This window comes from Solanum stenotomum, chromosome 10, assembly GCF_019186545.1.
Source record: "Solanum stenotomum isolate F172 chromosome 10, ASM1918654v1, whole genome shotgun sequence".
Lineage (NCBI taxonomy): Eukaryota > Viridiplantae > Streptophyta > Magnoliopsida > Solanales > Solanaceae > Solanum > Solanum stenotomum.
Genome location: NC_064291.1, coordinates 36,685,679 through 36,700,375, shown reverse-complemented (window position 1 = coordinate 36,700,375; position 14,697 = coordinate 36,685,679). Strand labels below are relative to the sequence as shown.

Genomic DNA, 14,697 nt, shown 5'->3' with positions numbered 1-14,697 from the left:
TGATGCACTATTTACTTCTTATATCAAGATTGAAGAAGTTATAAACATCACATAACTCTGCTCTCCATATGAGATGACATCATGAAAAAACAAAAAGAGGTTATATGCATCAAATAAATATAAAAGTAAATGAACTATCATCAAAGGAGAGTATTTATTCCCATCTAGTTTCCTATAAAGATCCTATTCATAATCACATCCCACAACAAGGAAAACTGCCATAAAACTAAGAAAAGAACATCAAATTATTTTATTACAAGACCAAAATGCAACATTTCTCTTTTCTGTTTGCAACTCCATCTTCAAACCCTTCTCTACAAGGTTGTCATACTTGTTACATAAACACCCTTCAAGGAGAAGTAAAATGACAAGATTTTTTTTGTAAATAATTGTTTGCTTGGCTGATTTTATGGATAATAATAAGATACAAAAAACAAAAATGTATTAAATGCAATATCATTCATGCCCATATTGCAAGAAGGGACATTAGTCCAGCCCCTAAAAATAGTGCAAAGTAAGAAACTACTTGAAGCCTTGTATTGCAGCTCATTCTCTTACTCAAGAAATCTGCAGCTATTAGGTCTACTAAAGCCATGTACACTAGAATTCCAGCAGATATCGAGTTAAGGATTCCTTCCACAACCAAAGCTCTTGGGCTATGACGATCGTAAGATGAAGCAGCTCCGATCCCTATAGCAATTCCCAACGGGGTTGTTATGGCGAAAAACGTTGCCATTACAGTGGAACGCATGGAACTGAACTGCGCCTGTGAGATGCAACCTCCTAATGCAAAACCTTCGAAGAACTGGTGGAATGACAATGCTACGAGCAAGGGTCTTATTGTACATGGACTTTCTGAGACACCCAATGACACGCCTATTATGATAGAATGTGATACTATCCCAAGCTCCAAGACCTGCAAGGGAAAGAATTTGTTTGAATGAACTTATACACAATCAAACTGATAGACATACAAACATTATGCATCTTAACAAAGACGGGGCAAATCAAACTTTTGCTCATTTGCCGATTAAACAAAAGTAACAACCTGTTATAAAATACATAAGGAAGCAAGCAGCCCAAGACATCAGCTATTATGAGAAATACACAAAGATAAATCTGTGATTACGTAAAGAATTCTGTGAACAACTCGATGCACCACACCAAAAAATATGTAATCAAGGCCACCTGATTGACCAAGGGAAGCATTTAACAAAGTTTAGGTACTATTCCATATGAAGTTAGATTTCACATGACAATATATGCAGTATCTCAGAGGTTGGGCGAAAATCTTAAGCACCAAACAGTTAGAAATTAACTAGCAGAATACAAATTGTCTATGCCTTTATCAAAGCTCACGGAAACAGAAGCTTATAGAAAGCTGCAATCAATCAACTACATATGTCTTCATCCCAAATTAAGTTGGAGTTGTCTATTGAATTCTCTTTGTCAATTCCACCAAAAACTTCAAGTTGTTGTAAATTTGGTAAACCATTCAAAATACAAATCATTCAAGAAAATTTACATCAAGTTTCTTTCGTGGCATGAATGATATACAATAAAGTCCAGACATTCTCGTCATAAATGCTGGCATTTAGGAAATGGAATTGATTTCTTTAAAAAGCCTACAAAACTGATGAGATAATCGAAAACCATCTGGACAGCATTCACCAAATTCCAACCACAACAAACTTAAGCCAAGAAGTACAGAGAAACGCGTCCAATGACGTGTGAAATAGTTTAAGTAAAATTACCTGAGAAACAACAACATGCCTCACTCCACCTTCCTCATCCCCACCACCGAAGCTATGGGAGTGCGAATGACCATGGGAATGCTCCCTCACGTCCCCATGTTCATGGGAATGGCTATGTCTGTGATGAGCGGCATGCGCATGCATCCCCACAATGTGTATTGCACCACCTTCTTCTTCACCAAACAATTTCTCATTCCTTGGCTTTGGCTCAACTGGTACAATAGCTGATTCCGACACCAAGTCGGCTGAATCAGTCTGATCTTTTTGGTTTTGTTTCTCTTGTTTCTTTTCATAATACTGAGTCCCAACAAAGTCAACCACCAAGGTAGCCAATGCAGCCATCATAGCGATAAAACCAGCAAAAGGGAATTTCGACCAAGGAGATTTCGGAAGACAAGGATTAGTTAACGATGAAGTGGCACCTGGTAACATGTGTACAAAACCTGTGGCGAGGATGACACCAGCAGCGAAGGCTTTAGCAGTAAAAAATAGATTAGAGTCAGTTCGAAGGAATCGGTGCTTCTTGCCAACTAATGGGATGCCAACTCCACAAACACCAGCTATTAGGATGGCAGAGATAGCCACTATTTTAAGGGTGAGAGCAGCAGAGTTATCTCGGCATCCTTCCATCTCATCAACAGCACTGCCACAAGCAGTATTGGAAATAGATTCAGAAAGTTTCAGCATAATCGTATCTGTTTTGACAAAAAGAATAGTAAGAATGTTGAAATCATTTCAATTTCTACATAATTAAAGTATTGAACCAATGAAGAACTATCTTCTTTCCAATTCCTACATAATTAAGAGTATCTGTACATTTCAAAAATATTTTGATATGAAACATAAAATTCATTAGAATATTGAAGGTAACAGAATCTGTATCCGATATAATACGCGAAAATAGATAACAAGTGAAAAGAGCTGGTTGCGTAGAATTGGCAAGAAACACCTCCATTTTTTGACAAAGTACAACCAACACAGCCTTTTTTCTTTCTTTCCCTTTCCCAGCTTTACTACATGAGTAAGATTCAACAGCCAAAACAGACGAAATGAAGACAAGAATCATATACAACCAAAAAAAAAAAAACAGACCTTTAATACCAATTCAAATTTAGAAGTCAATACCCCCAACATTTCATAAAAGCAAGAACAGTACAAAATTGATTTGTTGGTCAGAATCCTCCAAAAACAGTGCAATTTTGGAGGGATGCGACACGGGTGCAGCAACATTTTTGAAGTGTCCGGATAACATAGCAGAATTGAACTGTTCTGAACTTCAAAAATAACATCTACTTAAAGCAAAGAATGTCCAGTTTCATCATAAGACTCAAAAATTGAACTACTAATAAACAGATAAACTAAATTTAACATCAAAACAGTAATGAACTTCCAAACTGAATACAAATAACTAATGAGTAGCCAATTAGAACCTCAAACAAATGAGAATTACTCAAGACATAAAGGAGAAAAAAAATTAATCTTGGGAATTGCAATACAAATCTCCATCAGTTACAAACCAAAGGAAGCAAAACCAAGAATTAATTTTCCCTTTCCACAATCCCCATAACAATTAGTTTACCTGATAAAGACCCAGTCTTTTGTCTAATATGGTCCATAAAAAAGGAAGACATGAGATCCTGAAAATAAGAAAAGTATAAGAATAAAACTCACAGCTTTCAAGAATATATAAAAAGAAGTGGGGTTGTGGGGGCACTATAAAGAACGAACCTCAATGAATGACATGGGGTTGAGGGAATGAAATTCTTTCTCCCCTTTTTCAATTAATAAGTTTACAAGAACAGAAATCTTTGTATGTATATATATATATATATATATATAACAGATGGAAGAAGGGTTTTTGTCAAAATATTAATCTAACACGAATATTGTAATGATTCTTGAAAACCCCTTTTATTATAATTGGAAGAAAGGGAAAGGGGAAATAGTAGACTAGGAGAAATGGAAGAAACAGAGATAGAGATTTGGATGTCGACATTATTTGTAAAGAAGAAGAGAGAGATTTGAGAACAGTCGCTTCTAAAACAAGAGAATGAGCATCACTCTGTCGACATCTCTGCCTGATGCTATTACTCAATTCATCAAAAACATTTTATTATATATATATATATATATATNTATATATATATATATATATATATATATATATATATTATTTTCTTTTTTACTTTTTCAACAATGCACCCCCTTTTTTTTTTTTTTTTATTAAAACTCATAAATCTTGTTTTCTCTTATTTCAAGTATTTGCGTTCCAATTGGTATTTCAGGCATGTTAATATGTTTATAATATTAATTGTCTAGCTAGTTGACTTTTTACGTTCGTGACCTGATACAGACTAGGTTGACTAATCCTGATTTCGATGAAGTGAGGTGGATTTTGAAAAGCGTTGAATTTTAGATGGGGTACTTTGGCTTAATGTTCACCTTTGTGATTGAGGTTTTAATGATTAAAATGGCTTGATACTTGATTATGATCATAGCTCGAGATATTCGTACATACTGATATTACAAGTATGTATACGGACCTTTGGGAACTATTTTAATGGAAAGGGATGAAAAAAGATGATGTTGAGCACGTGTCTCATTGCCTGAACTATGAGTTGTTCAAGTGCGAGAATTAGAGACTTGTTGATTATGTATTTCAAATTAACTCACTTAACCTTAAGATTCAAGGTATTAATTTATTATCATATGTTGTTAAATATACTCAAACTTGATTAGATTTTTCTTCTAATAATAGAAACATGAGTTTCAAAAGGAAAAATTAGGGATTCTATATGCAATTAATATATTGATAAAAGGGGATTACAAAAAATAATGGGACTCTAATTAAGAATCTAATTACATATTTGGAGTAGTGAGAGAATGAGTAATCAAATTCTATAATTGATTTTAGGATTTGATCGAAGTGACTTTGAATTTGTTAAGAAATATGAAATAACTCCAACGTAGTCAGCTACACTTATCGATAATGTGTATAGATTAAGGCAATTAGAGGTTGTTTGAGAGGAGATTAGAGGTTGCTTGATTGATAAACAAATGTTGATTTTGATATCATGTTGCTTGGACCCACGAAGGTATACTACTTAATTTGATAATTATATTTGCAAGGGTCTATCCTTTGGCCTGAACATACATGAAGGGTATAAGGAATGTTATTCTACACGATCAAATTGTTCTTAATTATCTTAATTGTTTGTCTAAGTGAAATCCATGACGTGTTTCAATAAAGTATTAATAACAATAACTAAGAACACACTATTTTTACATGGTACATGTCAAATTGAGGAGAAGCTGTGGAGAATTTCAGTTCTTCATTGATGAAGCTTCGAGAAGAAGAAGAGGAAGAAGAAAAAGAAGAAGAAGGAGGAGAGCAGATCCCTGAGATCGATCAGGAATAATTGGGGAAAACGAAAATTGTATTATCTCAACTGTAACTTTACAATTTATACAAGTGTGTTGTTCTCTAATCACAAGAAATTACTGTAAAGTAAAACTAACTAATCATAACAAAAAATAACTAACTTCTAACTAATCTGCCAGTTAAGCCGACTTACTCATTAACTTAGGAGCTAAGTGATATGTATCTCAACACCCCCCTCAAGTTGGAGGTGAGTAGCTCACAGCTAACTTAGGCTGCAGAATGGAATGTTTAGAGCTTGGCAGGGGTTTGGTCAAAACATCAACCCACTGTTCATCAGTTGGGATATGGTGGAGCACAATAAGGGCCTTCCTGTAACTTTTCTCTAACGAAGTGGCAATTCACATCTATGTGTTTCGTCCTTTCATGAAACACAAGATTCTTTGCTATGTGAACAATTGCTTGACTATCACAGAACACAGAAACTGACATGGTGAATGTAACTCAGTTAGTAGTCTTTTCGGCCAGACCAATTCTCCCACCACTTTCTTAACAGCTCTGTACTCTGCTTCTGCCGAGGAAAAAGAGATGGTTGCTTGTTTCTTGGATTTCCAACAAATGGAGTTGTCCCCCATCAATACAATATAACCATTCACCAATCTTCTAGAATCAGGGCATGCAGTCCAATCTGAGTCACAATAGGTAGTGATAGTGTAGTCACTACTATTAGACAAGAAAATCCCCAAACAAGGGTCATTCATGAGGTACCTCAGGACATGGTAAGCAGCTTTAAGATGTGGTTCCCTAGGGAATTGAAGGAACTAACTGAGGTGCTGTACACTGAAAGTTATGTCCAATCTAATATTGGTCAAGAAGTTTAACTTTCCCACCATTTTTTTTTGTAGAATGTAGGGTCTTTTAGTAGAGCTCCTTCATTGGCTTTGAGATTAATTGTGGATTCAAGAGGTGACATGGCTGGTTTGTATGATGAGCAATCAAATTTTGTCAACAAGTCTGCAGTGAACTTTCTCTGTGAAATCAGGATCCCAATGTCCTTGTAAAGTATCTCTAATCACAGAAAATAATGAAGTTTTCCTAAGTCCTTTATTTTGAATTGATCATGAAGGAAACTTTTCAAGGAGTTGATTTCATCAACATCAGTTCCAGTCAATATAATATCATCAACATAGACAACAACAAATACTAGAAAAGCATCGGCCTTTCTATAAAACAAAGAATAGTCACTGTCTGAATGGGAATAGCCTCTTGAGAAGAACATTTGAGCTAACTTATCATACCAATGTTTACTTTCCTATTTGAGTCCATATTGGATTTTTTGAGTTTACAACACAAACCTGCGTCTTCTACCAAAAGTCCTTGAGGTGTGTCCATGTAAACTTCTTCACATAAGTCTCCATGGAGGAAAGCATTGTTAACATCCAATTGGCATGTCCCAGTTATTTTTCACAGCTATACTAATCAGTGTCCTGACAGTAGTCATCTTTACTACTAGAGAAAAAGTTTCGTCAATCCCAGCCTGTTGAGTGTATCCCTTCACAACAAGTCTGGCCTTGTATCTCTCCATTGTGCCATCAACTTTGTGTTTGATCTTGTACACCCATTTACAACCTATTGTTTTCTTCCCTACAGGCAACTTAACAAGCTCCCAAGTATTGTTAGAATACAATGCTTCAAACTCTAGTGGCATTACTGCTTGCCAAGCAGGATCTATTACTGCCTCCTTATATGAACATGGTTCAATGTCATGTGAAATGCTCTTAACAATTTGTTGCTTATCCTGGTTAAAACCGGTAAGGGACATATGATTGTTATTACATGCATAATGAGATGAAAGACTTGAGTTTTGGGATTTAATGAGGGTAAATAGTAGTTATATTCCTTTAGGTAGGTTGGAATAGTATGTGACCTCTTGGATCTCCTGAGGTTTTGATGTTGGTGTTGGTGAGTAATGGTGTTTGGTGAGGACCAATTCATTATATCTGGTTCACTTGATGATGGTAGGTTATTATTTTGCGGTGTTGAGGGCACATGTGTAGGGCTAGGAGGTTGATCAACATTAGTGACAGTAACAGTGGTGTCATCTTCCATCATATGATCTTTGTTAGGAGTACTGTTAATGGAGTGCAATATATTCTGATTTGTAGTCAATTTTTTCAGTATTGTAGAAAAATTAGAATCAACTTTAGAAAGAGTAAAAGGAAAAATAATTTCATAAAATGACACATCTCTGGAAACATGTATTTTCTTAGTGCTCAAGTCTAAAACCTTGTACCCCTTTGTGTTGAAAAAATATCCTACAAAGATGAGGTGCGGTTCTTGATTCAAACTTGTCTTTATAACTGTTGAGAGTAGGGAAGCAAAGGCACCCAAAAGCCTTAAGGTGAGAGTAGGCATGTTGTTTATTATACAACACTTCAAAAGGAGTTTTGTTATGGAGAAATAAGTTGGGTGTTTATCAGGTAGGTTGCTGTAAGAATGCACTCTCCCCAATACCTAATAGGTAGCTTTGATTGGTATAGTAGTGCCCTAACAACTTTAAGAAGGTGTTTGTGTTTTCTCTCTACCACACCATTTTGTTTGTGATGTGTATAGGCAGGATCTTTGGTGTACTATTCCTTTTTCTTGAAGGTAAGTATTTGTCTCATAGTTGATGAATTCTGACCCATTGTCAGTTCTAATGGACTTAATAGTGATTGTGAGCTGGTTTTCCATAAGAGACACAAATGATTTTATGGTCTAGAGGGTGTTGCTTTTGCAACTAAGAAGTTGAGTCCATGTAGACCTATTAAAGTCATCAACAATCGTCAAAAAGTATTTATAGGCATTGTGAGTAGGTACATGGTAAGGTCCCCACAGATTTAGATGGAGGAGGTCAAAACATTTGGTACTGGAGGTGGTGGTCTTTGTTGAAAATAGTGATCTTGTTTGTCTGACCATGGGACAAACAGTGCATACAAAAGGTTGCTTTGGTGAGAAAGATATAGGAATAGAGGAAATTTCTTTATTTTCACAAAGGGCACATGCCCTAGTCTGTTATGCCATAAGTGATCAATATTGTTTTCATGAGACATGCATGACATAAGAGGATTAACAAAGGTGAAATTCACACCAGAAGATGTAATAGCAGAAGTAAAGTTGAAACTAAGAGTCACAATATCACTTCTTTCATTACAGGGCAAAACAACAAAATCACACAAGGAATTACATGAATTAGAATTTGAAATTGCATATTTAGAAAGTAAACTAGGATGAATAGAAACAGAAGGTAAACTAGAATGAACAAATGAAAATTTGTTGTGTGATCCAATAATTGAGACAGTGGAGTTAGGGCAAGGAGTGTGACATTTTGAACACAAGAAATAGAGTCCATTTTGTGCTCTACCAATCTCCAAAGGGCTTTTCATTGAAGGGCTTTGCATTAAAAAAGAGGAAGAGCTGAAACTAATGACTCTTTTATCATGAGAAACTAAGCAATGAACTGAAATCAAATTGAATTTAAAACTAGGCACAAACAGATTTTTGTACAAAGTTAATGAAGAATTCAAATATGCATCACCAATTTCTATCACCTTTACTTTGTAGCCATTTGGTAGGGTAACTAGAAAAGAGTAAGGTAATGGTCTAATGTTGGTCAATAATGTTTTGTCAAAGGTCATGTGGTTTGAGGCCCCTGAATCCATGATCCATGAATTAGTAGATAACTTGGAGCATTTACATGACAAATGACCAATTGTTGTGTCCAAAAGAACACACAAGTGCACGTGATCATTCAAGTAGTACAATGACTCTTTCGAGCCGGATTATCGAACCCAAAGAACTTCAAATCAATAAATAATAACTTTATCGTGTCTAAAATAAATTTACTTATGCGACAAAAAATTTCATGAATTTGTTTATAACTACTAAGTTGAACAATCTCCAAAATTAATTACTACAATTAAACAGTTTCAAACAAGGGAATTTCACAATTTGGGAAAATATTCCATGGTTGTAGCATATACCGATTTCAAGCATAATATTAATTCATCTTAGCATTCGACAGGTTAACCTCATTATGGATTTACAAGGTTAATTTTACGATCATGATCTCTCGACCTCTAATCGCCTACCACCATTGACAACCTAACTATATCGTTGAGTGGAGATAGGCATGAACCAATAGCGGAGCATTAAGCTACCATCTTGCATATTAATCAAGCGTGGCATATATGTATAAGACTATACTATATACGAAACACTCTAAGCTTTACCCTAGAATGAATACGCTTCTCACATTCTTTTGTATATCCATCTATTCATCTTCCGAATTCAAGAGTGAACAATGAGTTTATTTTAATGTTGATTAGTCATTAAAATAGTTAAACAGGAATGTAAGCATAAATTACAAGAAAACCATCTCATACTAGAAACAAATATTATTACACCATTAATCGTAGCTACAATCCTAGAATAAGGAAATTTTGCTACTCATAGAACAAAACATCATCAAATAATATTTATGGATCATAAAAGGGTTTACCAAAATGAATGAGTAGAAGAAAAGCCATAGATAGTGTCAACAAAATCGCCCAAATCGCACTTCTCTCATTTTTTTAAAAACTGGATAATGATAAATTAACACAGCTAGGCTATTTATAGTTTAAAATAAAACACGTGACAAAAATTCTGGCATCCGCGGACCTGTTCCCTCGCAGCAATTTGTGCATAGAAGGATCCTCTCCTTACACGCACTCCACTATTAAGTAGAATTCGTTTTCTACATGCAGGTTTCAGTTCCGCGCGCGAAGGTGCTCCCTCCTAGTGTATTTTCCAGCTTCTTGGCCATTCTCCTCAGCAACTTTGTCTTCTATTTTCCGATATTTTTTCAGGTGCCCTTTTTAGCTCCTTCTTCTTTGTTTTTCACCTTGAAACATCTAATCATATTGGTTAGAGGAAACGCAATCAATAGGCTCTAAAATTTCAGTTTTGACTAAGAAATTGCTCTCAAACTTAGCTATATATATGGGATAAATTGGTTATTAGGCGCATAAATACGCCTAAGATCACTAATATCAGTAATTGAAGAAGAATAAGCTAGAGTACCTGCAAAGTTCACAGCTCCACCTACAATGTTCTTTGCGACTTCTCTAGCTGAATTTCCAGTGTTATTCCCTCATTGAGTCTGAATGTGCTCCAGGAGACTCACCAGCTGATCAAGTTGCTGCTTGGTTATAGTTGTACTCCTCCTGTCAGGTACATATCTGTCTTCACTACCCTCAGGACCCTTTCGTTAGTAATCATCACGAAAACCATGGACAACAACTGATGTTCCCAATGTATTCTTACCTTTTGTGAACTTGAAATCCGATGGGAAGCGATGAAATTTATAGCACTTATCCTTCGTATGCCCAACCTTTTTTAGAGTACTCACAAAAAATGTTTGATATGTTAGGAGGTCTTATTCCCCCATTGCCCTTATAGGGAGAAGGGGCATAGTTTGTCCTGAAGCTTGTGCTAGAGCTGGAAACATTCACATGAAGAGAAGTGGAGTCCAAATTGAGTTTTCCATGAGGTTTGATTTCTCTGTGCCTTTCCTCCTGTGCCAGAATAGAAAAAGTCTGAGCCATGGTAGGTAAGGGATTCATTATCAATATTCTACCTCGAACTACTATGTATACCTAATTTAATCCCATGAGGAATTGAATAAGGCGTTTGTCTAGCTCAGCCTTATGCATTTTTAGCTTGCCTCCACCAGTGCACAAGCATATGCATTGAGAACTAGTGTTTAGAGTGCTAAGTTCCTCCCACAGTTTGCACATTTTGGTATAGTAACCAATAACATCGAGATTCTCCTGAGTGAGTTCATTGATTTCACGTTGCAATTGATATAATATAGCACTATTGGCTTGATCGTACTTGTCAACTAATTCATCCCAAAGCTCTTTTGCATTATTGACATACTGCAGGCTATCGACAAGGTCCTTTGAGAGTGAATTGAGAAGCCACGAAGTGACCATGTCGTCACATCACTCCCACTGGGCAAATGCAGCTGAATCTGGAGATGGCCTCACAATTTTCCCATTGATGAAGCCAATATTATTCTTCACTGACAGAGCTCGGAGGATTCCCCATCTCCATGAACGATAACCTGGTCCATTAAAAACAAGTGGAACAATGGCAGATCTGGCGCTTTCAGATGGATGCATATAGAAGACATTGGTGGATATGTTTGCAGCAGGTCGTGATCGAGATTGGGTTCCATGATTTCCAGAGATTAAGAAGAAATTGAGAGAGAATGAGTGCGGAAAGACGAGTGAAAGATGAATCTTACAGCTTTGATACCATGTCAAATTGAGGAGAAGCTGTGGAGAATTTCAGTTCTCCATTGATGAAGCTTCAAGAAGAGAGAAGAAGAAGAAGAAGATGAAGGGCAGAGCCCTGAGATCGATCAGGAATAATTGGGGAAAATGAAAATTGTATAATCTCAACTGCAACTTTACAATTTATACAACTGTGTTGTTCTATAATCACAAGAAATTACTATAAAGTAAAACTAACTAATCATAACAAAAAAATAACTAACTTCTAACTAATCTGCCAGCTAAGCCAACTTACTCATTAACTTAGGAGCTAAGTGATTTGAATCTCAACTGTAACACCCATTTCATAAAAAGTGTAAAAAATATGACTTGTACCTTTACCTGATTTACTCCCAACTTCATTAGATTTCAATGAGTCTTATCACAATTGATCACAAATAGGGCTGATAAGTCAATTTTTCAATTGCCTTTTTAGTGTGAGTGCTCGACATTTTTGTTCATTGAATGATCACTTTGTACAACTACTTCACAAAGTTGTATTTTACTTTAACTACACCTCTTGACATAAAAGACTCCTCCTCCTTTCAAAGTTAAATTCAAACACTAACTTTTTAGTCTTCTACCATATGTTATTTCAGTCTCTTTAAAGTAAATTTTTTCCGACTTTTTTTTAAACAATTTTTCATAACTTGTTGTAACTACATGTTATATGACACTTTCAAAAATCATTAATACTTATGCTCATCTCAATAACGAACATACATTATCTCCACGTTGAATCAAGTAGGATTAAAAATTGTCAATTTATACAAAGTCATCAAATCGATCCAAGTTGTATGCATTATATGAAAATAATGCAATCGATTGAAATTATTCAATATGTGGATGTTAGATTATTTCCGGCTTTCATGTATGCTCTATAAATGACTATATGCTTTATAATTTTGTAGCTTGGTTTTTGAGTCTTGTTTATACTTTAGTGTTATTTTTTTCGTTGCTATTAAAATATGTTAACTATGATCTATATGGTTTTATTTTTGAACTTCGAATCAAATTTAAATGGTAAAAATGATAATAGTACACATAGCAAGTAATGATTTGTTGTGTATAAATCGCACTATAAAATAGGAACGTGACACAGAATTATGTACGATGTATTCATTTAATATTAAAAATATGATAATAATTTTCATTTTTTCGTTGCACTTTCATCTTCATTAATTTTAGGGATAAGGGTCTGAAAAATACCCCAACTTTGATCGGATTTACTGTTGCGATACTAAACTTTCATGAGGACCTATTACCTCCTTAGACTATTTAATACCGTATTTTTTACCCCCTGAACTATTTAATAGTGTATTTTAAAGGTATATATGTGTCCACGTGGACACATTACTATTTATAATTTTGCACTATTTTTTATGTCCACATGGGCAAATATATATGTTTAAGATATGGTATTAAATAGTCTAGGGAGGTAATAGGTTCTCATGAAAGTTTAGTATCGCAACAACAAATTCGACCAAAGTTGGGATATTTTTCAGACCCTTATCCCTTAATTTTAAGTATATCTTTTTTATTAGATATTTTATTTTACGCATAATTTTTTTTAAAAATCAATTGGTGGTCATAAAAAATCATTTCTTTTGTTTTCCTTTTGAGGAAAGTGTGTGCCCCTGAATTTTTTCTTCTTCTAAATGGTAGATGTTTATAGATGAATTTAAGTTACGAGACGTGTGGCGGAGGTAGAATTTTTAATAGGGGGTTCTAAATGTGAAGAAGTGAACTCATGAACTAAACGAAGAGTATATAGTAATATTTTTTGTCGAAAGGGTTTGATTCGGATGAACCCCCTAATAATATGTTGGCTCCGCCCTTGCTTCCGGTGGTATAAGATTTCATTTACAATTATAATTTATTGTTTTATCTTTCACATTATCGCATCAAATATATATTAGAAACAATAATTATTTTTATTTTATGTATTTTACCAAGTACTTCATTTGTTCATTTTTATTTTGTCATGTTGCGCTTTTCGAAAATTAATTTAACTAAATTTTAAAATTAAATTAAATTACATTAATTCGATAATTGAAATAAGAGGTTTAGATATTCAAAAACTACATGAAAAGTGCTATTGAGTTTGACTCTAGTATATATATATATATATATAACTCACACAATTAATGCACGTCACTGTCGAACACTAATCATGTAAGTTAGGTATTACTTCCATATTTCATTAACTTGACCTCTTACTTATCCGTTTTTGCCTCTATATTAAAAAAGTAGACATTTTATTTTACTTATTTATTTTTTATAAATTAAAAGGTTTTTTTTTCATACAACCTTTAACATTAAATAACAACATAACATAGAAATAATAAAATTTTAAATTTCTAAATATCATTAATAAAATACTCTTTTACTTAAAATTTTCTTAAGAGGGAGTATTTAATTTGACCATATTAATCAGTTTCCACCAATAAGTATATATAACAAAAAGTAAACGTGTCGTGGATATATATATATATATAGGGTTTTTCAAATTTTCAACTGCATGACCTTTTCTAAAAATACAAAAAATAAAATTGTAGGTCGAAAAAAGAAAAATAAGGAAGGGGATTGAAATTGCGGATAATCAAACATTCACCAATAAAGTTATATTTAAACTTAAACAGAATGAGTAATAATGTAATTTCACCAATAAATAAGGAGACTGAATTTTGTACATAAATCGCATTCGCCGATAAAGTTGAATTTAAACTTGAACGGAAGGGATAGTTATGTAATTTCACAATGAATAAGAAGTGACTGAAATTTGTACATAAATCGCGTTCGACGAATGCGTTTTATGCCTTATTTTCTCAGCTCTTTCTATTTAGGCATCTAAGAAGGGTTTTCCTAGTTTTCAACAGCATGATCTTTTTTAAAAAACAAAAAATAAAATTATGGGTCGAGAAAAGAAAATTAGGGGAGGGAATTAAAATTGTGGAGAATGGAACATTCAACGATAAAGTTGAATTTAAACATAAACGGAAGGGGTAATAATGTAAATTCACCAATAACTAAGAAGAGACTGAAATTTGTACATAAATCGCATTCGCCAAATGCGTTTATGCCTTATTTTCTCAGCTCTTTCTATTTTGACATCTAAGAAGGGTTTTTTAAAGTTTTCAACGGCAAGACCTTTTTTTAAAACACAAAATATAAAATTGTGGGTCGAGAAAATAAAAATAGGGGA

At 34.2% G+C, this 14,697-nt stretch overlaps 1 protein-coding gene across 1 annotated transcript; it reads right to left on the bottom strand.

Moving 5' to 3' along the window:
* Positions 1-274: 274 nt before the first annotated feature.
* On the bottom strand, positions 275-3,796 carry LOC125841121 (zinc transporter 4, chloroplastic-like). Its single transcript, XM_049520136.1, has 4 exons — positions 3,483-3,796; positions 3,334-3,391; positions 1,755-2,449; positions 275-916 (listed from the first exon to the last, which is right to left on the bottom strand). Exons 1-4 carry the CDS (start codon positions 3,495-3,497, stop codon positions 461-463), a joined length of 1,224 nt encoding a protein of 407 aa, XP_049376093.1. The 5' UTR covers positions 3,498-3,796; the 3' UTR covers positions 275-460.
* Positions 3,797-14,697: the final 10,901 nt, after the last annotated feature.

Bases quoted from the DNA above. Each gene is read 5' to 3' on its own strand.
- LOC125841121 (XM_049520136.1), bottom strand. The intron at 2,450-3,333 runs GTAAACTAATTG...TTGTCAAAACAG, and splicing joins AAAGACTGGGTCTTTATCAG to ATACGATTATGCTGAAACTT. The intron at 917-1,754 runs GTAATTTTACTT...TTTCCCTTGCAG, and splicing joins GGCATGTTGTTGTTTCTCAG to GTCTTGGAGCTTGGGATAGT.